At 46.0% G+C, this 22,279-nt stretch overlaps 1 protein-coding gene across 3 annotated transcripts in view; it reads right to left on the bottom strand.

Annotated features, from left to right (window-relative positions):
- The window catches only part of LOC102459532 (cysteine-rich venom protein-like), a 44,098-nt gene extending 25,301 nt beyond the window's left edge, over positions 1 to 18,797 (bottom strand). The window contains exons 1-2 of one of the 3 annotated variants that reach the window (XM_089777013.1): positions 18,654 to 18,797; positions 17,269 to 17,330 (exon numbers count right to left, since the gene is read on the bottom strand). Coding sequence is in view for 2 of the 3 variants with exons in the window: in XM_075923363.2 (XP_075779478.2) it covers positions 4,809 to 5,088 (280 nt within the window). In the remaining variant the exon portion in view is untranslated. Of the gene's footprint in view, positions 1 to 4,498; positions 4,788 to 4,808; positions 5,812 to 17,268; positions 17,331 to 18,653 lie in introns of those variants that run through there. The other 2 variants (XM_075923363.2, XM_075923364.2) reach the window with 2 other exon arrangements.
- Between the last annotated feature and the right edge of the window lie 3,482 nt (positions 18,798 to 22,279).

Here is a 22,279-nt window from a genome sequence, read left to right as displayed (position 1 = left end):
AATAAGCCAGGAAATATTGAGTGGAGGTAGGATGATGGTATGGTCTCAGTACATTGCATTCGTAAGACCACTACTGAAATACTGGGTTACATTTTTGGTATCTACACTTTAGAAGGATGTAGAAAAATGGCAAAGGATTCCAAGGAACGACATAGAAGTGTTTTGAGGTCTGGAAAATGTTTTACAGTGAGAGACTGAAGGGGCTCAATATATTTAGCTTGTCAAAGGGAAAGTTCAGAGTTACTTGATCAGTCTCTATGTGCAATATAGAATCATAGAATATTAGGACTGGAAGGGACCTTGAGAGGTCATCGAGTCCAGTCCCCTGCCTTCATGGCAGGACCAAATACAGTCTAGACCATCCCATATATGGAGAAGTGATCTTTAGTGCAATACAGAAAGGCATAACAAGTTCCAGTTGTTTGAAAACTGAGGCTACTAACATTCGAAATGAAATTAAAGCACACATTTGGAAGTGCAAGTAATTAGCCACTGGAGTAATTTACAAAGGGATGAGGCAGATTCTTCATCACTTGGAGATGTTAAATCAAATTTGGAACTCCTTTCTAGAAGTTAAGTTCTACCATTTTAATTATACCTTTTAGAGCTCCATTCATGAGTCACTGGGAAAAGTTCTCAGACCCGTGTTATTCAATATTGAATGCAGTGTTGTAGTAGCTGTCAGTCCCAGGATATTAGAGGGACAAGATCCTTGAGGTAAATTTGTTTATTGGCCAAGCTTCTGGGGGTGAGTGACAGACAAGCTACACAGAGTTCTGCCTCAGATCTGGGAAAGATACTCATAGGTTCCAGAGAAGGGGAAGAGAACCAGAGATGTAGAAAAGTTTCTGGGGAAAAGCAGAAAGGCTTGGCTGCTCATCAGCGAGTCCCTGAAGTGGACCCTGGAGCAGAGGATAGATCCTGGTTCCCTTAATAGGTATTGGGGAAATGGCACAAGGCCAGGCAGTAGAATGCGTGGGACCATTTGCCGTGCAAGGCCTTGACACCCCAGAAGAGGATAGAATGTATAGTGGCCTGGCTGGAGTGACAAGTTGCAGAGAAGGGTGAAGTACGCGCCAGAGGGGGGTGGAACACACGAAGGTGCTAATGCCCAGAGTGGCCAGAAGAGGGCGCCCCAGTGGCAGATAGAGTGACCTGAGACAGAATCACTTCAGTATGTGTTTGAGACATTCTCATTTTGGTGAAGCCAAAGCTTAAAATTAAGCATGTGCTTAACTGGCTTCCTGTGACTAGAGAGGGGCTCACATATATGCTTAAACGTTTTCCTGACTCAGGATCTGAGGACTTCCTTTGAAGTGAGTACGGTTTTAAGGGTAGCCCCATGTCCTCTTAAATGTCTGGTTCTAGATGAATAGTCATTCTTTTGCTCTATTTCCTTTCAATCATTTTTTCCTTGAAAATAAGTTTTTCTTTACCTCTGATTTTGTTTCTCTCCACATCTTAAGGCTCTTCTACAAGTTCTCTGTTAAACCAGAATTTTAATGATCATTGATTTGTTTTGTCTTAAAACTGTAGCTCTTGCACTTGTGGAATTCTTTCCCCAGAAATCTTCTTACTTTCCTATATAACTGTTTAACAAGAGAATTTCTAAAACTTTCCTTGTCACTAAGGGTATGTCTAGACTACATGGCTCCGTCGACTAGGAAAGCCTTTGCCTACTGAGTCTGTAAGCCTCGTTTCACAAGGCATAAGGGATCGGTCGGCAAAGGCTTCCCCAGCTGACAGATCCACATCTAGACTGCTACGCTGTGCTGGATCAGCTGATTGTTGGCACAGCATGGTGGCCATGTTTATTTTAATGAAGCGGGGATTATTTAAATCCCTGTGTCTTTGCCTATGCCGGGTAAACTAGTTTATATGGCTCTGTCGATGGAGCCATGTACTCTAGACATGCCCTTAGTTATTAGAAAATATGCTTTCTTCCAGCCCTGACTATGTCAAGTGCAGTTGTTACATACTCAAACTGCTCCAAAACATCCTGCAAATTGCCTGATGGCAGCCAACTGGAAATCTCCTTTTTCTTTTCCAGATTAATTATTAATCTCAGAAAGCTTTGTCTTGGCCAGTTATGGATAAATGAATTGGAAAATGGATATTTATTCAGCCAAAAAGAAAAACCAACCAAACAACCCACACACTTTCCCATCCTATGTATTTTTAAGAATCTTTAGATTTCCCACAGCTAACTTTCCATGTTCTGTTCCACATTCATTTCTCACTGTAGGTTTAAAGCTATGCTTTCCATATGTTCTTCCTCTTATCCAAGCTCACAGGTGGCAGCTCTAGTGATATTTGTTGTTTTCCTTCAAGCCACAACTTGACTCATGATTATGAGAATTAAAAAAAGTTTCTAGCCCTCATGACTGCAGAGAAAAAGCAGACAAATGTGAACTTTATAGAGTTGAAAACTAGAAGGCAAATAATCAGAGCACCTGCCTATATATTTTTAAGTGACTTGATTTTGGGAGACCCTGACTCCTGATTTTTGAGCAATCAAGTTAGGGAGTGTTTACCAGGTTTATCCCACTAGACATTTGTAATGCCAATGCCTATGGTTGAATTGCGGCTTGCACTTTAATTAGCTAGCCACCATCTCAATCTGATTAGATGATTGCTCCCCTTTCAGAAAAGTGCATTGCAGAGTCGAATGGTTCATAATTTGTGTGTGTAATTTACATGAGGTATCATTTCCTGCCTTGTTATCATTTATGTGTATTGGTATGTCTATGCCTCTAGTTAGAACTAGTTGAAAACATCATTGAAAGCAGTTTTCCGAACAAAAATTTTTCATGAGGTAATATCAATTTATCCAAAACATCTTTCTCCAAAAGGATTGGTAAAATCTTCTTATGACAGCCCATTTTGACACCCTCAGAATGAAAAATGTTCACTTTTTTTCATTTTGAAAGTACTTTATTTTGTGTATATAAAAAATCAACATTGAAAAGATGGATGAAATGATAATGGTAGGAGGTGTGGGGTATATAACTTTCAAATTTTGGGCTTTTTCCCCAATTAAAGATGGTGGAAAAAATGAAATCTCAAAATATTTTGCAGGGTAGAAAATCCATTTTTCCAATCATCCCTATCTATAGTCATCCTACAACTCACCCTCTGCTGCAGTTCTAACCAAATAACCTCATCTCCATAGCCAGCAGGGAGTGGGGGTGTGAGAGAGTGAAAGTGAGAGAGAGAAAGCAACCACATTTGCTCTAGGCATAACTTGGGGTTTGCATTTAGGATCTCCCAGGAGCATGATCTGACTTAAGATTGTACAAGCCTCATCTTCTTCCCTAACCCTCCCTGCCTGGCCTTGCTGCTCTGCCTCAATCATGCCCATCTCTAGTGAGAATCTATTCCACCCTGGCAGTGACAGTAACGTACACAAACAAGTCTTTAAATAAGTCATAAATGTAAGCCCATGGAGAGAGGTTTATCTTCAAATAAGATAAGCCTCTTGGGTACGTCTACAGAGCAGTGTTATTTTGGAATAAATGACGTTATTCCAAAATAACATCGTCCGCCTCTACACTACAAGCAGTTAGTTTGACATAATGCCGAAATAATGTTGAGCTGGAGGAATAAGGAATGAGGAATAAGGGAAGTTGCAGGAAGAGTGCTCTCTCAGACTTCCTGCTGTGTAGACAGCCCCGAAAGCCAAAATAGGATATTTCGACTTAAGTTACGCAATTGACATAGCTCAAGTTGCATAGCTTATTTTGTCTTTAGCCCTGCTGTGTAGACATGCCCATTTGATTGTACCCTGTGCCCATCAGCATCATGATCTGGAATGGGACTAGGTGATCTAATTTTGTCTAATCTTTCAAATATCAACTCTAACATTATTGGCTTTATAGTCTCCAGAGGAGAGGGGCAGAGAAAAATAGCCAGGGAAACAGGGTAAGTGATAATGATTAAGTTGATAGGCAATGAGACAATATTATTAGCTTCTGATATCTTTGATGATTCTAACTCTGGATAATGCTGGTGCGAGCCAGTGACTTCTCCTATTGCTGTTTCTATTGCCTTTTTTCCTCTGCTGAATCTCTTTTGTGATACCTACTGCTGCATGTGTCCTGGTTTAAACAAACTTAGAAGAAAGTCTATTGTTTGTCCAGTGCCTTATTGCTGAGGGGTGTGGCTTCCTTGAGTGGGGTCCCACCATTAAAATACCCCCGTGGGTCCACCTATCAGGGTCTGTGCGGCCCAATGGCTGGCGTTTGGGTCTCAGACACTACCCCCTGTCCAGGAGAATACTGCCCTGGGGCTCGGTCTCTATGGTGCTCCCCTATTGAGGCAAATACGGCCCTGAGGCCTAGTAAATCTCAGGCTCCCTTCTTGGGGTAAATATGGCCCTGAGACCTAGTTCATATCAGGTTCTCCTCTTGGGGTAAATACGGCCCTACAACCTAGTCCATAGAAGGTTCCCCTCTTGGGGTAAATACAGCCCTGCAGCTTAGTCCATAGGCTGCTGTACCTCTCCCCTGTCTCCGAGGCTGGGGCTGTTGCTGTGGCAGCAGTAGTTGCTTCTGGGGTTGTAGCGGCTGCAGCATCAGTTCAGGCTACGTGGGCTCCTCTGGCTCTGGAGCTGGCTCTGCAGGACCTTCCCCTTCAATGGTCAACCCCGAGTGAGCTGTTTCAGGGCCTTTTACAGTGCTGCTCACCAGGGAGTGAGTGATCTACCCCGTCACACACCTTCCTGCTTAAGCGGGTAGCTGTGGCCTGTTCAGGATTGGGTTCCTCCCCTATAGCACAAGAAAAGAAGTCCGTATTTGTATGCATCTTACCTGGTCGGTGGGTGACACTGAAGATGTAGGGCTGCAGTGAGAAGTACCACCTCATTATCTGTGGGTTGGTCTCTTTCATACCGTTGAGCCATCTCAATGGGGCGTGGTCAGTGATCAGCTGGAAGGAATTGCCTAGTAAGTAGTATCTCCAGGCATTGATGGCCCATTTTACCGCTAGGGCCTCCTTCTCTATCGTAGAATACCTCTGCTCTCTGGGGAATAGCTTCCTACTCATGTACAGGATGGGGTGCTCTTTTCCCCCACTCTCCTGGGACAACATGGCTTCCAGTCCCACTTCTGATGCATCCGTCTAAAAGATAAAAAGCTTCTCAAAAGCAGGCTGGAATAACAAGGGAGCATTCATTAGGCAATCTTTGAGGGCTTGAAAGGCTCGCTCACGTGCGTCTGACCACTGGACTTTTCGGGGCTGCGAATTTTTGGTCAGGTCAGACAGGGGGGCCGCCAGAGTGGCGAAGTCTGGCATGAAACATTGGTAATACCCCGCCAACCTCAAGAATTGCCTCACCTGTTTCTGTGTCTTTGTCATGGGTGCTGTGTAGTCTTTTAGGGCTTGCACTTTATCTATGAGGGACTACAGAGTCCCGTGTCTTACCATGTAGCCGAGAGAGGTCACTTCACATCTCCCCAGATAGCACTTGCTCAGATTTGCTGTAAGTCCAGTTTCCCCCAGCATTTGTAAGATCGCCCCAGATGTTGAAGATGCTTGGCCTACGTCTGGCTGTATATCACTGTATCAACAATATAGGTTGTTGCATATTGATGGTCGGGTTGCAGTAGTCAGTTCATCAGCTGTTGGAAAGTTGCCGCCACCCCATGTATACCGAAAGGCAGAGTAACAGAAATGAAACAAGCAGAAGGGGGTGGGAAAGGTTGTCTTCTCCTTGGAGACTGGTGTCAATGGGATCTGCCAGTACCCCTTCATTAGGTTGAGGATGGAGATATACTTCAGTCCTCCCAAACGCTCTAGTAGCTCATCGACCTTTGTCATTGAATAGGCGTCGAATCGCAATATGGCGTTTACTTTTCTTAAGTCAATACAAAACCTTATCGGGCCCTCCGACTTTGAGACCAGCACAATAGGACTCTGCCACTCACTCCTGGATTCTTACCAATAAACTAGGCAAATACAACTTAGATGGGGCTACTATAAGGTGGGTGCATAACTGGCTGGATAACCATAACCAGAGAGTAGTTATTAATGGTTCACAATCCGGTTGGAAAGATATAACAAGTGGGGTTCCGCAGGGGTCTGTTTTGGGACCGGCTCTGTTCAATATCTTCATCAATGATTTAGATATTGGCATAGAAAGTACGCTTATGAAGTTTGCAGATGATACCAAGTTGGGAGGGGTTGAGACTAATCTGGAGGATAGGGTCATAATTCAAAATGATCTGGATAAATTGGAGAAATGGTCTGAGGTAAACAGGATGAAGTTTAATAAAGACAAATGCAAAGTGCTCCACTTAGGAAGGAACTATCAGTTTCACACATACAGAATGGGAAGCGACTGTTTAGGAAGGAGTATGGCAGAAAGGGATCTAGGGGTTATAGTGGACCACAGGTTGAATATGAGTCAGCAGTGTGATACTGTTGCAAAAAAAGCAAACATGATTCTGGGATGTATTAACAGGTGTGTTGTGAGCAAGACATGACAAGTCATTCTTCCACTCTACTCGGCACTAGCTAGGCCTCAGTTGGAGTATTGTGTCCAGTTCTGGACACCGCATTTCAAGAAGGATGTGGAGAAATTGGAGAAGGTCCAGAGAAGAACAACAAGAGGTTGTTAAAGGTCTAGAGAACGTGACCTGTGAAGGAAGGCTGAAAGAATTGGGTTTGTTTAGTTTAGAAAAGAGACGACTGAGGGGGGACATGATAGCAGTTTTCAGGTATCTAAAAGGGTGTCATAAGGAGGAGGGAGAAACCTTGTTCATCTTGGCCTCTAAGGATAGAACAAGAAGCAATGGGCTTAAACTGCAGCAAGGGAGGTTTAGGTTGGACATTAGGAAAACGTAACTAACTGTCAGGGTTGTTAAACACTGGAATAAATTGCCCAGGGAGGTTGTGGAATCTCCATCTGTGGAGATATTTGAGAGTAGGTTAGATAAATGTCTATCAGGGATGGTCTAGACAGTATTTGGTCCTGCCATGGTGGCAGGGGACTGGACTCGATGTCCTCTCAAGGTGCCTTCTGGTCCTAGTATTCTATGATTCTATGAATCCTCTCAAAGGGGACCCCTACCACTGGCAGGGCTACCCACAGGGCTTTGGGTGTTCCCTTTTTGCTGGTCTTCTGGCATTCAGGTCAGGTTTCACAAAAATTGCGAAACTCCCGGTGTATCCCTGGCCAGAAGAACCTTTAGGTCACACTTGTAAAGTCTCTTCCTGGCTCCGGTGCCCAGTCCAAGTGTTTGCGTGGGCCAGTTTCAGTACAAACCACCTATACTGGGGACCAGGAGTTGCCACACCTCCCCTCGGGTTTGAGGGTCTTGTCTGTTTAGTGTAGATAGTCTTCCCGTACCTCAAATCAGGGGCCTTGAGGTCTCTGCTCCACCACATCCCCTCCTGTCACGGATTCTGTCACCTGCTCCCAGGCTCGACTTAACGTGGGGTCTTCCCACTGTTTGCGTAGGAAGTCTCCCTCCATCTCCAGCCACTCGGCTTCAGTTTCCAACCATCCACCTCCCCCAGGATCCTGTTGGGGAGAGCTCTCTGGCCCAGTGCTGGAGTCCCTGTCTGGGTTCCTCTCGTCCCAGTGGGTGATCATCACCCACCTTCCCTCTTGACCTCCAACATCGGGTGGCTCTTGCTGATTCCACTCCCAAAATTATCCTCTGGAAGCCCTGGCAATCCTGGCCTAAAATCACAGGCTAAGCTAGTTGTGGCGCCAACTCCACTCTGCAAATGGCCTCTTCTCAGTTGTTTGACAACTGCACCCAGGCTGTGAGGTAGGAGTGAGGGGTGCATCAGGATGGGGGCTCCCGCAGGTTCAGGGTTTTTCATGGCCTGGACCAAAGTCTGGCTGCACCCAGAATTGACGAGGACTAAAGTTGGCATCCCTTCTACCACTATGTAGGCTACTACCTTTGTCAGGTCCCGTCCCCTAGCTCTATGCCCTGCTGTTAGTACTTGCCCATAGCTACAGTCCTGTGGAGGCAGTCTCGGCGAAAGTGCTCCTCTTGTCCACATTTACAGTAGCGGTTACTATCTGCTCCTTCTGACTTCACTGGCTCTTTTCTCCCTGCATCGTTTAGCTGGGCTATCATGTCTCATTCCCAGGTTTGACTTCCCAATGGCCATCTCCTCCTTGCTTCCCTCTGCTGTGATGAGGTGAAGTAGCTCCTTGGGGTCCTGGAGTCTCATGGGCTGTTGTGTTCCCCTGTCCGAGGTCTTGGAGCCGGGTGTTCCCTGGTGCCTTTTCCCTTTGCCTCTGGATCTTACGCAGCCATAAATTCCTCCATGAGGGTCATGGCTTTGTTGAGGGAAGTGGGGTGACGTCGGCATAACCATTTCCTCCCTCCGCCGCCTTCTCCTCCTCCCCTGCTGGGAGAATTTGCAGAAATTGCTCCAGGACCATCGCCTCCGCCACTTGGTCCCCTGTCTTCTTCTCAGGCTCCACCCACCACCAGCAGAAGTTGCAGAGTCTCTGTACCACCGCACGGGGCCTGACTCTAGGGGATACTTCTCCTGTCGAAACCGCTGCCAGTACTTTTCAGCGGGGACACCCTTTTGGTCCAGTATTGCCCCCTTTATCTTATGGTAATCCAAGGCATCCCTGGGGTCTAGGTTGAGAAACGCCACTTGGGCAGGGCCCATCAGATATGGGGCCAGAATGGTAGCCCAGAGTTCCTCAGGCCATCTAGCTACCATCACTAGCCTATCAAAGGTAACAAGGAAAGCCTCAGGGTCATTGCCGAGTCGTGTCTTAGTCAAGTGAATGGGTGGCAGTTGCATTGCTCCCACTGGGTCTCCTCCTCCAGGACTGGGATCTGGTGTCATCTTTCCACTCCACTGGGTCCCAGCCCAGGGCCCTGTTAGCAGTGGCTCAGTCCACTGCTTGGTCAGCCACGGGTTCCTTCCCTCATCTTGCTGTGGGGAGTGCCATTCCCCACCCTGGGCTGCTTCCTACCTCCTTGCATCTCTCTGCTGCCATACCTCCCCCCTGTCTGTTGCTGTCGCTGTGGCGGTTTCTGCCAGGGCTGTAGCGGCATCAGTTCAGGTTGTGTGGGCTCCTCTGGCTCTGGAGCTGGCTCTGTAGATCCTTTCCCTTCAGCGGTCATCCTTGAGCGAGCTGTCTCAGGGCCTTTTATAGTGCTGCTCACCAGGGAGCATGCCCGGCAAGGCCGTGAGGGAGGGGCCCACAGGCTGATCTACAGCGTGGCACCAGAGCATCCCATCACACTTATGAAGTGGAGGATCTGGTAGAATATGAATAAAAATAATATATTAAAGAAGGAAACTGAGTGGGGAGAGGAAGACCAAGGGAGAGAGATTTTCTAAGGAAAAAACAGATACTGCCTGTCCACAAGGTCCCCATTCTTACTTAGAAATATGATTTTTGAAAAATTGAAATACCTTTGGAAAAAACCTATGGATTTAAATGACTAAACCTAACCAAGCATTCTCTCCGGGTGGGGTATTTGTACATTGTCTAAGCAACTTTGGTTTTTTGACAGTAGTTGCACAACTGGAGAAATACTGGTTGTACCTGGAGGAGGAGGAGATGCTCAGGACAGCAATTGTGCAGCTCTTGTGGGAGGCAGAAAATGTTCAGTTCTTGCCCAGTCCTCATTATGTTTTGAGGAGGCAGCTTGAAATCTTCTTGCTCCTGTGGCTTAGATAAAACAAAGAACACGAGTGTCCTCTGAAACTGCAGCAGAGGAGAAGTAATGCCAGTAAAGTCAATGGAGCTTCAACAAATAGTGAGAAGAGAAATAGGCTCAGAATCTCTTGTACGGCCTCTATTCCCTTAGGCTGTGTCCAGACTCAGGGGTTTTTCCGAAAAAAGTAGCCTTTTTTCGAAAAAACTTCCCCTGCATCCAGACTCAAGCCGCGTTCTTTCGAAATTAATTCGAAAGAACGCGGCTTTTCTTTCGATGGCGGTAAACCTCATTTCACGAGGAAGAACGCCTTCTTTCGAAAGTTCCTCTTTCGAAAGAAGGCGTTCTTCAATGTAAATAGGGCTTCTTCAAAAGAGAGCATCCAGACTCACTGGATGCTTTCTTTCGAAAAAGCAAGCCGCTTTTTCGAAATTTCTCCGTGCAGTCTAGACGCTCTCTTTCAAAAGAGCCTCTTTCGAAAGAAGCCTGCAGTCTAGACATAGCCTCAGTAGATTTGTTAGAATGTCTTTGTCTCTTTGGTACTTTTGTGGGGGGGGGGGGGCGGGCTAGTGGAATTGGGCTTACTGGGCAGCCCTATTGGTATCCATGGTTACATTTTGCCTCCTATTGGAATTGCAGAGGCCTGCAAAAAAAGCGGGACTGCTGTGACACACTGTAGAGAGGTTAGCCTCTGGTATGGAGCTTCCTATACAAAATTGAACTCTAGAGCAACAGGAATTCCAAGGGGGACTGTGATCGGGATTCAGGATTCAGAGGATCCACCCAAATAAATCAAAGAGAAGAGCAAACATTAGACTCACTGAGGCCCAGGGCAGAAAACCGAATCCCATGCTCTGCTGGTCAGAGCTAAAGCTGAAGTGTGAGTCCCTCCTCCCTGAGCTAAAGATGAAGCAATTTCACTTTGCTGAGTCCCTTGTGGCATGAGGCACTGGGCAATTGTTCTGGTTGCTACCCCCTAGCATTGGCCCTGGCTTTTAATATACAGTAGAGCAGTTGTTGTGGCATGTGTGGGCTATGGAATTTGTATAGCATGTTGGGGATTGGGTAGCTCAAAAGGAAAAAGGCTGAGAGTCCCTGCTCCACAGTGTCCCACATCTTGGCAGCAAAGAAAAGGGAGTGGGTGTAGTAGGTGGGACAGGTCCATGAACTGCAGAGATCCACTGGCTCACAAAACCCAGTGAGTGAGGGCAGCAGTCCATGATTATTACATACGTCTAAGCCCTGTTGCAGTGAACTGGGGACTTTCTGTGCTGGGTTGCTGCAGGTTAAATCTGAGGACAGCCAGCCTCAAAGTCTGCTTACCCAGCCCAGAATGTGCATTCAAAGGTGTTTCCCATACTTGGGTAGGACTAGGGCCTTGAGGAGTAAGTCAGCTGAGACTCAGCCTTGAACTAAAATGGTATCTAATTGACCATTCATTATCAGTGGGAAATAGGTCAATGGAGGGATGATAGGAGTTACTATAGAGAACTTTCTGGGTGTCTGGCTGATGAGTCTTGCCCACATGCTCAGGGTTTAGTTGATCGCCATATTTGGGGTCGGGAAGGAATTTTCCTCCAGGGTAGATTGGCAGAGGCCCTGGAGGTTTTTCGCCTTCCTCTGTAGCATGGGGTACAGATCACAGCTAGAGGATCTCTGCATCTTGGGGTCTTCAAAGTATTTGAAGGCTTCAATATCTGAGATATAGGTGAGAGGGTTATTCTAGGAAGGGTGGGTGAGATTTTGTGGCCTGCACTGTGCAGGGGGTCAGACTAGATGATCATAATGGTCCCTTCTGACCCTGGAGTCTGAGTCTATGAGAATATGAGGGATCCATAAGAGTTACACTGGGTCCATCCAGCCCAGCATCCTGTCTCTGACAGTGGACTGTAACCAGATGTATCAGAGGGTATGTCTACACTACAGCATTAATTCGAGTTATCTTAATTCAAAATAGTTAATTTGAATTATGCTAATTCGAATTAATGTGTCTACACACAAAATGCAGCTTGAATTAGCATTGGACTGGACACAGAATTGGATTTAAGGCCATCCAGAACCAGGTCAGGCAAGGCATCAGGTCAGGAAGGTCTGTGTATGGCTGCTGCCTGAGGCTATGTGATGTCTGTGCTTAAATAGACACCTCCCCCCGCTCCCTGGGGAGCCAGTTCTCAGGGGTCCCTGCTTGCTTGCCTGCCTCAATGAGGGACAGCAAAGCATTTGTGTCTCTGCGTGCTCTGGTTGCCTTCACTCGGGACACCACAGCATTCTTCAGCATGGAGCTAGAGCTGCCTCTGGGTACTCTGGTGCTTCTTGTGAACATGTTGCTGCGAGCCTGGCTGCACTTTCTGCAGGTTGCCATCCCGGAGGTCCATCGGGGCGCTGTCAGTATCCAGGAGGCCCTGCAGGAGATCTTCCACCCTGAGGAGCACTAAGAGCCTCCCTGGTCTGCCCCACTGGGAGCTTGTGCCTCATTCCTCCCTCACGTCCTTCTACTTATCCCTCCCTAACCCCCCTTCCTGATGTCAAATAAAAATACATTTCTTGATCATTTCTTGATCATGGACGTTGGGGGCATCCCCCCAAACCTGAGTACGGTCCACTCTGATCTCCACCCTAGCCCATGAAGGCGCCCGCCTTCTCCAGACCCTGGCAGGCTCCTAGGAGCTGGCAGACTGCTCCTGGGGTGCAGTGGAAGGCTGGCTGCCAGTGGCTTGCTGGCTCCTGTTTTGGGGCCACTGGGTCAGGGCTGTGACTCCTGGCTCTAGGCCAGCAGGCTTGGAGCTGGCACAGGCACTGTGGCCAGAGTCTGCCCCTTTAAGGGCTCCTGCGGGGAGGGAGAAGAGTTTTCTTGGTTTGGCCCAGAGTGGCCACCAGGGGAAACTGGGAAGGCTGGAGGCCAGCTAATTTGGACTAAGTATCTACACAGTGCTTATTCCGAATTAGCTAATTCGAGTTTGGCGTTACTCCTTGTAGAATGAGGTTTACCAAACTCAAATTAAGTGCCCTGCTATTTTGAATTTAATTCAAAATACCGGTTTGCTTATGGAAGTTAATTCGGAATAACGGCTGTTATTCCTAATTAACTTTGCAGTGTAGACATATCCAGAGGGAATGAACAAAGCAGAGCAATTTCAAGTGATCCATCTCTAGTCATCCACTCCTAGCTTCTGTCAGTTGGAAGTTTGGGGACACCCAGAGCATGGACAACATCTCTGACCATCATTGCTAAAACCCATTCCTGGACCTATCCTCTCTGAGCTTACCTTTTTCCTTTCCTTTCCTTTCCTTTCCTTTCCTTTCCTTTCCTTTCCTTTCCTTTCCTTTCCTTTCCTTTCCTTTCCTTTCCCTCTACCTTCCCCTTGTTCCCAATCTTTGGTACAGCCTGAATTGGTCATACTTTTTTTTTTACCCACATGCCCAAGGTTGCATCTGTTCAAATTTTCCTTGTATCCCTTAACCTTCTTTTAAATTATTACTTTTACAAGAGGTCTTCCTTATCAGTTTTTCAGTTTTAGGTGTTATATTTTTCTTGTGAAAGACTTGTTCAGAAGATGTTCAGTCTGCACATGTTCTGGTGGGGATCAAAGAAACCTTCGCTGTAAATAATGAGCCAATTTTGTCTCTAGTACAAGTCTTATTGCTTGGAAGTACGATGTTGCTGAGCATGGTCATGCTCTGGATTTGTCTCCAGCAGAGAACCTTTAGTGCCATGAACATTAACATGAAAACAAAGATCAGAAATAACGACTAAAGTATTTTTATTGCTACATACAGGACATTGTTATACGTTACTCAAGTATATGACTTGAAACAATCTCAGAGGGGTAGCCATGTTAGTCTGTATCTGCAGAAACAATGAGGTGTCCTGTGGCAGATTTATCTGGTCATAATCTGTCATGGGTAAAAACCACATCATCTGACTAGTTGGAGTGGAAATTACAGAGGCAGAGGTAGATATAAGAACAACATAAGTTACTTGTCAAGTGTAGGACTGGTGTTAATGAGGCTAATCAAGTCAGAGGGGATGTCTCATTTGCAGCATTTGATGTGGAGATGTGAATATCAAGAGAGGGGAAATTGCCTTGAAACAATATTGTCTTCAGTTTACAATGAACACACAAGTTAGTATCCACGTGTGTATTATAAAATTGAGCTGGAAATTTGGTGGAACTGAACTAGAAAGTGTGACTGTCAGTGTACTACAGTGTACTAACATTTACAGAAGTTGGTGACAGGAGTAAAGAATATGTCAAATGATTTTAATAATTCTTTGTAAGAATCTTCTCTTAAATATACCCAGTTCCTGCTGTCAGATGGAACATTACATTTCACAATGCTGAACAGAAGGCCTGCCCACCCACAGGCTCACAATCTATGTAGAGGTGGATGGCCAGATCCTTAGCTGGAATAAGCTGGCATAGTGTTACTGACTTCAAAGGTAATAGCTTCGTTAGTCTGATCTAGCTGAAACAAAAGACAGGACTATGCAGCACTTTTAAGACTAACAAGATGGTTTATTAGGTGATGAGCTTTCGTGGGTCTGGCCCACGAAAGCTCATCACCTAATAAACCATCTTGTTAGTCTTTAAAGTGCTGCATAGTCCTGTCTTTTGACTTCAAAGGAGCCATGCTGCTTTAAATGATCTAAATATCTGGCTTGCGGTCCCATAAGTGCAATTTTACCAAAGATGGGAGGAGTAGGAGAATCCTTTCTGACTTTTGCAAGCTCAGAATTGATGCCAAGTTTGTTTTCTTGTAGTTTTCTGCATCATTCCCCCTATATAATCTCCCCTATCCACCTCTGGATAGGTGATCTGTAGCACTGATGACTGGAACTTTAAATGCTGAAGATTATAGCCACAAAATAGATGTCAGAGAAGATTCTGCTTGTCACCTCTTGCAATTTGTAGTAAGCTCAGCCGGTGAATTACATATTAGTTTTTTCCCCTCTTACACACTAGTGTTTGACATCTCCTTTACTGGAAGGCTTTAGTAGGGGGTGAATAATGAAGCACATTCGGAAGACAGCCAAGTTTTTGTTTTGTCTTATCTCCTTCTTTAGCCTCCTCCAGTGTTTTCCACAGTTCTGCTGATGAAACTTCCACGCTATTACTTTCAGATGAATATGGAGGGGTAGTCTCTGCACAAGCACACATGGAACAACGACAGCTTTCTCTTCAATGAACAAACAAGACATTATTTGCCATTTCATTGAATGGGAACTCCCATGTCAATACACAATCCCTACGTCTACACTGGCACCCTTTTCCGGAAATGCTAAAACAGAACAATTTTCCGTTATAAGTATTTCCGGAAAAGAGCATCTACATTGGCAGGATGCTTTTCCGGAAAAGCCCTTTTTCTGGAAAAGCGTCCGTGGCCAATGTAGACACGCTTTTCTGGAAAAAAGTCCCGATCATCATTTTCGCGATCGGAGCTTTTTTCCGGAAAAGACTACTGTGCTGTCTACACTGGCCCTTTTCTGGAACAGTTTTCCGGAAAAAGGACTTTTGACCGAGCGGGAGCAGCATAGTTTTTCTGGAAAAACACTGACAATTTTACAGTAGATCGTCAGTGCTTTTCCGGAAATTCAAGGGGCCAGTGTAGACAGCTTGCAGCTTATTCCAGAAAAGCGGCTGCATAAGTGGCCCAGTGTAGACACAGCCATTAATGGGTGTGGAGCAGAGTTTACAATGAAGGAAGAAGAGACTAAAAAAAGGAGACAAAATGATTTTCTTATCAGGCTTTGTGAATTTTAAACAGTTCATATCAACTGTGTGTCAATTTAGTGACACACCTACCATCACCCTAAGTTCCTACCAGCTTGCTTGTTATCTTGATGAAATGAATATTAGTTACATTTACCTTAAAGGGGCACCATCAGTGTGAAGGATAGTTGGTGTAAAAAAGGAAAAGTTAGCAGCAGTTTTAGATAAGTCCTAAAACCTCCTCTCAATTTTTTGCTTTAAGTTTCTTTTTTCCCCCTACTGTTGTGAGAGTGATGCAAGAGAATAACAAATATAACATAGCCTAGCTCATTGGTCCTTCTAGCCCAGTGCTCTGTTTCTGATGGAGGTCAGTACCTGCTGTTTCAAAGAAAGGCACAGGGAAGTCCATCGTGGACAGTTCTGATTTAACCATCTCATAGGGGAAGTTTCATCCTGACTTCCAACAGTTACCGGTTAGTTTTTACCATGAAACATTCTCTCTGCTTTACCTTTCATTCCACGTTATATAGCAAAGGATGCTCTCATTATCTCTATATTTTCCAATCCTCTTTTCTGAACTGCAGTAAATGCTTTCTTTTAGTTATGTTTACAGGCAGTGAGTTCCTCAGGTCAATTTGCATTATGTCAGAAAATGATTTCTTGTGATACCCATAATAAAGAAACTGAAAACCTGATCCCCCAAGCCCTCTGCTGCCAATTGGAGTCTCTAATCCGAGAGCCTAATCTGAACTACCTACTCCGTGCCGCATGTAGCCGCGGGCACGGAGTCCGCACTAACGGGCACTTAAAAATGGCGGTGCCCGGCAAGATGCAAATGAAGCCCGGGAAATTTAAATCCCAGGCTTCATTTGCAACTTCGGATGCCTACATTAACCACCCTAGTTCGAACTAGGGTGGTAGTGTAGACATACCCTCCTAGAGCAATTCAGAGAGCAGCAGGCAAATTGTATCTGATCTCTGCATGATCTTTTCCTACAGAGCTATCAGATCAAGTGAGGAGCTGAAGAGATCTGTCTCTGTTCATTCCTCTCCTAAATTCTGTTTGGCTGGGTCCACACCATCCTCTCTTGCTGAGCCTAGGGAAAGGGACAGAAACAGGTGGTGAGAGCAAAGGTCTCCATTCTCTGGGTATGTCTACACTGGCAGCCTAATTCGAACTAGGGCTGCAAATGTAGGCATTCCGAATTGCAAATCAAGCCCGGGATTTAAATATCCCACGCTTGATTTGCATCTTCTCGGCCGGGTGCCATTTTTGAAATTTACAAGCCCAAAGTAACTGCCCGCATCTACATGTGGCAGTGAAATGGGCGTTCGAAATAAAGCCCAAGTTCGAACTACCTGTTATTCCTCCTGCAATGAGGTTTAACAGGTAGTTTTAACTAGGGCTTTATTTCGAATGCCCGTTTCACTGCCGTGTGTAGACCCTGGCAATTACTTCGGGCTTGTAAATTTCAAAAATGGTGCCCAGCCGGGAAGATGCAAATCAAGCGTGGGATATTTAAATCCCAGGCTTGATTTGCAATTCCGAATGCCTACATTTGCAGCCCTCGTTCAAATTAGGCTGCAAGTGAAGACATACCCTCAAACAACGTTTTGTAGAGGTAACATGACCCTTCACTTCAGTTAATTGCTGACTGGCCTTTAGTTTGTGTTGAACACTTGTGCCATTTGAGTTCTTCACTTGCCCACCTGAAAAAAAAGGCCAGTCAAAATGAAGTGGTTTGAAATTCCTGAAGTGGAACATTTCAAATCACATGAATCAAATGTGCAGATTTTCAATATGCAAAAATATTTGAATTTTTTACCTTTTGCCCTGTTTCAGGACAAGAAACATTTCAAAAATCTCTCAGTTCTCATGGGATTGGAAACCTGTTCCCCACTCTTCCTACCTGTCCGGTGGTTTGCTGCAGCACAGCAGCCAGGACCAAGAATGCAGTGAGCAGAATCATCTCTGAAAAGGGAAGAACAACCTGCTTAGTTCTCTGTGTATTTAAACACATTGCAGTGGAAGTGTGCTGCCACACAACATATGTTTAGCGTGTCTAGAAGTATCCTTAAGAGACATCCTTCGTTGCCTGAATTCCTCCCTTGCTTTCTCCTTGCTTATAGGGACAGTAATTCATTGCTAGTCTATAGCATCAATGTATACTTCTATCTGCATGTCCCACAGCTTTCCTCATCACTCTGGCCAGTCAGTAAGGACAGGTGCTAAATCTCTGGTCATTTCCCTTCTACCTGCTCTAGAGAGGGACCAAGTGGGTAAGTAAATACACCTACATGTAACTGAACTTTGAGCCGCCCATATGAAAGTGGTATGAGGAGGTTCCTTCTCCCCAGTGCAAATGCATCATCCTAGTCACAATCTACCTAGAATCATAGAACCATAGAGCTGGAAGAGACCTCAGAAGGTCATCGAGTCCAGCCCCCTGCTCTAGGCAGGACCAAGCCCAACTAATGTGTATGCTGTATTTGTGTTCAAAGGGTTGGTGGTTAATGGCCACCACAGGGGCATTGCTATGGGATCATTAGGAGCTAACCCAGGAATTGTCTCAGGAAAGATTTTTAGGATTTTTGTTATAGAATAGTATAGTATATATGGATTCAGTATAGACCAGTTCCTAAGCTGGCAGTTTAAGTAGGCTCATTTTCACTAATTAAGAATCTGGTTCTAGCCTCTAAAATATTCAGATACTAAACATCCCTGACGCGTGTTTGGAAAGGGCGGCATTTTGGGAGCCGTGTGCCCCAGGATGTGACTTGTTTTTCATCCTGTTACTACACAGGGAGTGAGGGGAAAGTGCTTGCATTCTATAAAATACTCTCCATAAAATGGAAAAAATATGTTTTCTTGCATTTCATTTTGCATTAGACAATCTAAGCATTTTCTTTCTAAATTTGTATCTGTACATAAGTATTTCAAGTAAATATTTGCCTGCTTTCAATCAAAAAATAATTTTTCACCTACAAGTATGTGTATGTTGTGGCATGTTCTGAAGTAAAAATATCCAGCTCATTGACATGACAATTATGGCTACATTTGACAAAGAAATATCCCCCAAGGAAATGAAAGAAATGTAAATTTTTAAATTTTATTAAATTAAATATAATCGAAATATAAATTTCCCTCCTCCCATAGGCGGGCTTTCATCTCTCTAGAGGCTTAAACTATTCAGACATATACTAAACCATTCAAAAAGCTTTCTTTGTCATAGGTTCTATATTAAAACCTGAGGACAAGGTCTCCATGTGTTAAATAAAGGAATGTCAATCTTACCTTTTCCTTTCTGGGCAGATAGGAAATGTCTTCTGCACCTTTCAGAAGTTTGTGGAAGTGAATGGATTTCTTCTCTGGACCATTACTTATAGCTCACCTGTTTACTGCTCTGGCAAGCTGGCTTGGCATCAAAGCAGGTTTAATAAATTCCTAATTAGAAGATAAAACAACTGGGTTTGTAATCCACTCTTCTGATTATGATGCTATTTGCATTTGATTTTTACTTCCTTCTATTGCGTATTTAATTATAAGCAGAACGTAGGGGGAGGAGGTGTCGTTCCCTCCTTAACTCAGCTTGGCAGTTCATTCAGCCTGTCTGGATTGAGTGTGGGCATAATTAAAAATTCTAGCTTCCAGAGAAAGCTCATCTCATTTGAATTACAAATTAGGGTCTGCCCACTCCTAATTGAGGGTATGTCTACACTACAATGTTAGTTCGAACTAACAGACGTTAGTTCGAACTAACATTCATAGGCGCTACTCTAGCGCTCCGCTAGTTCGAATTTAAATTGAACTAGCGGAGCGCTTAGTTCGAACTAGGAAAACCTCATTTTACGAGAATTAAGCCTAGTTCGAACTTACTAGTTCGAATTAAGGGCTGTGTAGCCCCTTAATTCGAACTAGTGGGAGGCTAGCCCTCCCCAGGTTTCCCTGGTGGCCACTCTGGCCAACACCAGGGAAAGTCTATGCCCCCCTCCCAGCCCCGGACCCCTAAAGGGGCACGGGCTGGCTACGGTGCCCGTGCCAGGTGCAAGCCTGCCAGCACCCAGCCAGCAGACCCTGCACCTGGCACGGCACAGAGCCACCCACCCGATGTCCCCCAGCCCACCCCCTCTTCCCGGGACCAGGCTGGCGGCTCCCGGGAGCTTGCCCGGGACCACAAGAGGCGGGCACCTTCCTGGGCTAATGCGGACATCGTGGACCTCGTCCACGATCTCCGCACTAGGCACAGAAAAGTGGCTGTCTAGGGCAGGAGAGCTACCTGCCTAGCCACCCAGGAGCAGGTGTGCATGAAAATCAAGGTGGTCCACTGAGACCCCCAACCCTGAGCCCTGAGCTTACAATGGCCGTCCTGGGTTAGACCAAACGTCCATCTAGCCCAGTAGCCTGTCTGCCGACAGCGGCCAACCCTAGGGACCCTGGAGTGGATGGACCGAAGACAGTGACCAAGCCATTTGTCTCATGCCATCCCTCTCCAGCCTTCCACAAACTTGGACAGGGACACCACTCCTACGCCCTGGCTAAGACTACTCCATGGACCCAACCTCCATGACTTGATCTCAGTTCCCTTTAAACTCTGTTCTAGTTGTAGCCTTCACAGCCTCCTGCAGCAAGGAGTTCCACAGGTTAACTATTTGCTTTGTGAACAACAACTTTCTGTTACTAGTTTGAAGCCTGCTACCCATTCCTTTCCTTTGGTGTCCTCTAGTCCTTCTTTATGGGAACTCATGAAGAACTTTTATGAAGTATCAGAGGGGTAGCCGTGTTAGTCTGAATCTGCAAAAGCGACGAGGAGTCCTGTGGCACCTTATAGACTAACTGAAGTGTAGGAGCATAAGCTTTCGTGGGCAAAGACCCACTTCATCAGATGCAACTTTTATGAATGCACCCTCTCCACCCAACCCCTGCTTTTAGAGACATCTATGCTGTCCCCCCTCCGTCTCCTCTTTTCTAAGCTGTACAGTCCCAGTCTCTGTAGCCTCTCTTCATCTGGGACCTGTTCCCAACCCCTGATCATGCTAGTTGCCCTCCCCTCTCCCAGCCTTTCTCTTCCCTTCTCCCACCTTCTTTTCCCAGTCTCCCCCAGTTTTGTTCAATAAAGACAGAGTCAATGTTGGAAGAAACGTTATCTTTATTTTGCACATCAGGAAGGGGGGCTAGGAAAGGGTAAGTGGAAGGAGGTGAGGGAGGAATGGGGTACGAGCCCCCGATGGGGAGGACTGGGCTGGCTCTGTGGGCTTCTGGGGGTGGAAGCTCTCCTGCAGCCCCCCAATTGCCCCCTCTCCCCAGATGGCAGCCTGCGGCAAGTGTAGCCGGTCTGATGGCCGAGTACTGTGATGTGCCCAGTGTGGGCACTCCAAGCACTCCAAGCCAGGACTGGTTTTCAAGCGGGGCACTCCTGAGAACTGTGTGTCCGGGGTGGGGGTTGGGTCCCTTTAAGCGCAGCCCTCAGCTAGCCTGAGACATCATCTCCACGCTCTAAGTCCTCCTCTGATGCCCTGCCAGCACTGCTTCCGGCCATCCTTAAGCCCTGTTCAGGGTCCACTCAATGTGGACATGCTAGTTCGAATTAGCAAAACGCTAATTCGAACTAGTTTTTAGTTCTAGATGCGTTAGTTCGAATTAGCTTAGTTCGAATTAACTAATTCGAACTAAGTTAGTTCGAACTAACTCTGTAGTGTAGACATACCCTGAGATAGGCTGGCTGGCCTGCTGAGCTGAATTTGGGGGCAGTGGAGGTATTCCCTCCCTGAGTCCTGCTCTACAAGGCCGACCCAAGCCACTGGCATTGCTGTTCACTCACCTGAAGGGTCTTCTGTGACCCTTCTTTCCCCCATCGCCAACAGATGTGTTCCACAGTCTGAAAACTGCTAGAAGCTGTTGCAAGAGGCAAGACAGAAATCTGGGAGTGGGGAGGGGAAAAACGAGACCCTACATCACGGGTGGCCAACCCATTTAACAAAGAGCAGTGGAAAAGAGGCCGTCCCTTTAAGAAACAAACTTTTTGGCCCTATCAGGCTACTGTTAACAGCCGCCATCTTGGGCACCATTTTGAATTGCTACCCCGATGAGCACAGAGCAGTTGGGGGTCGAGGGGAATCCGGGGCCATTGGGGGGGCATGCAGGAGTGGCTTTGCGAGCTACACTTTTGGGGGAGAAGAGCTGCATGCAACTCATGAGCCGCGGGTTGGCCACTCCTGCCCTACGTGCTTCCCAATGTGTGTTACCTCTGCCTTTCTCAAATGTGAGTATGGTAGGCATTGCTATTTGGAAAGGGATACATAGCCTAGAAAGTTTGAAAACTACTAATCTGTACCTATTCCAGTTAATGTAGCTACTTAATGGAGTAACTGGGCGTAAAATAAGAATGGCCACACTGGATCAGACCAAAGGTCCCTTTAGCCCAGTATCCTGTCTTCTGACAATGGCCACTGTCAGGTATCCCAGAGGGAATGAACAGAACAGAGAATCATCAGGTGATCTCACCCTTGTCAGCCATTTCCAGCCCCTGACAAACAGAGGCTAGGGACACCGGAACTGCCCATCCTGGCTAATGGCCATCAATGGATCTATCCTTCATGATTTTATCTAGCCCTTTTTTTGAACCTTGCTAAAGTCCTGGGCTTCGCAACATCCTCTATATTAAATGTCACTTCCTCTCGGATGGTATGTCTACACTACCCCGCTAGTTCGAACTAGCGGGGTAATGTAGGCATACTGCACTTGCAAATGAAGCCCGGGATTTGAATTTCCCGGGCTTCATTTGCATAAGCGGGGAGCCGCCATTTTTAAATCCCCGCTGGTTCAAACCCCGTGCAGCGCGGCTACACGGGGCTCGAGCTAGGTAGTTCGAACTAGGATTCCTATTCCGAACTACCGGTACACCTTGGGTTCCCAAACTCGGG

This window comes from Pelodiscus sinensis, chromosome 3 (genome assembly GCF_052426305.1).
Source record: "Pelodiscus sinensis isolate ZL-2025 chromosome 3, ASM5242630v1, whole genome shotgun sequence".
In the NCBI taxonomy this organism is placed as follows: domain Eukaryota; kingdom Metazoa; phylum Chordata; order Testudines; family Trionychidae; genus Pelodiscus; species Pelodiscus sinensis.
This window is presented reverse-complemented; position numbering and strand designations above follow the sequence as displayed.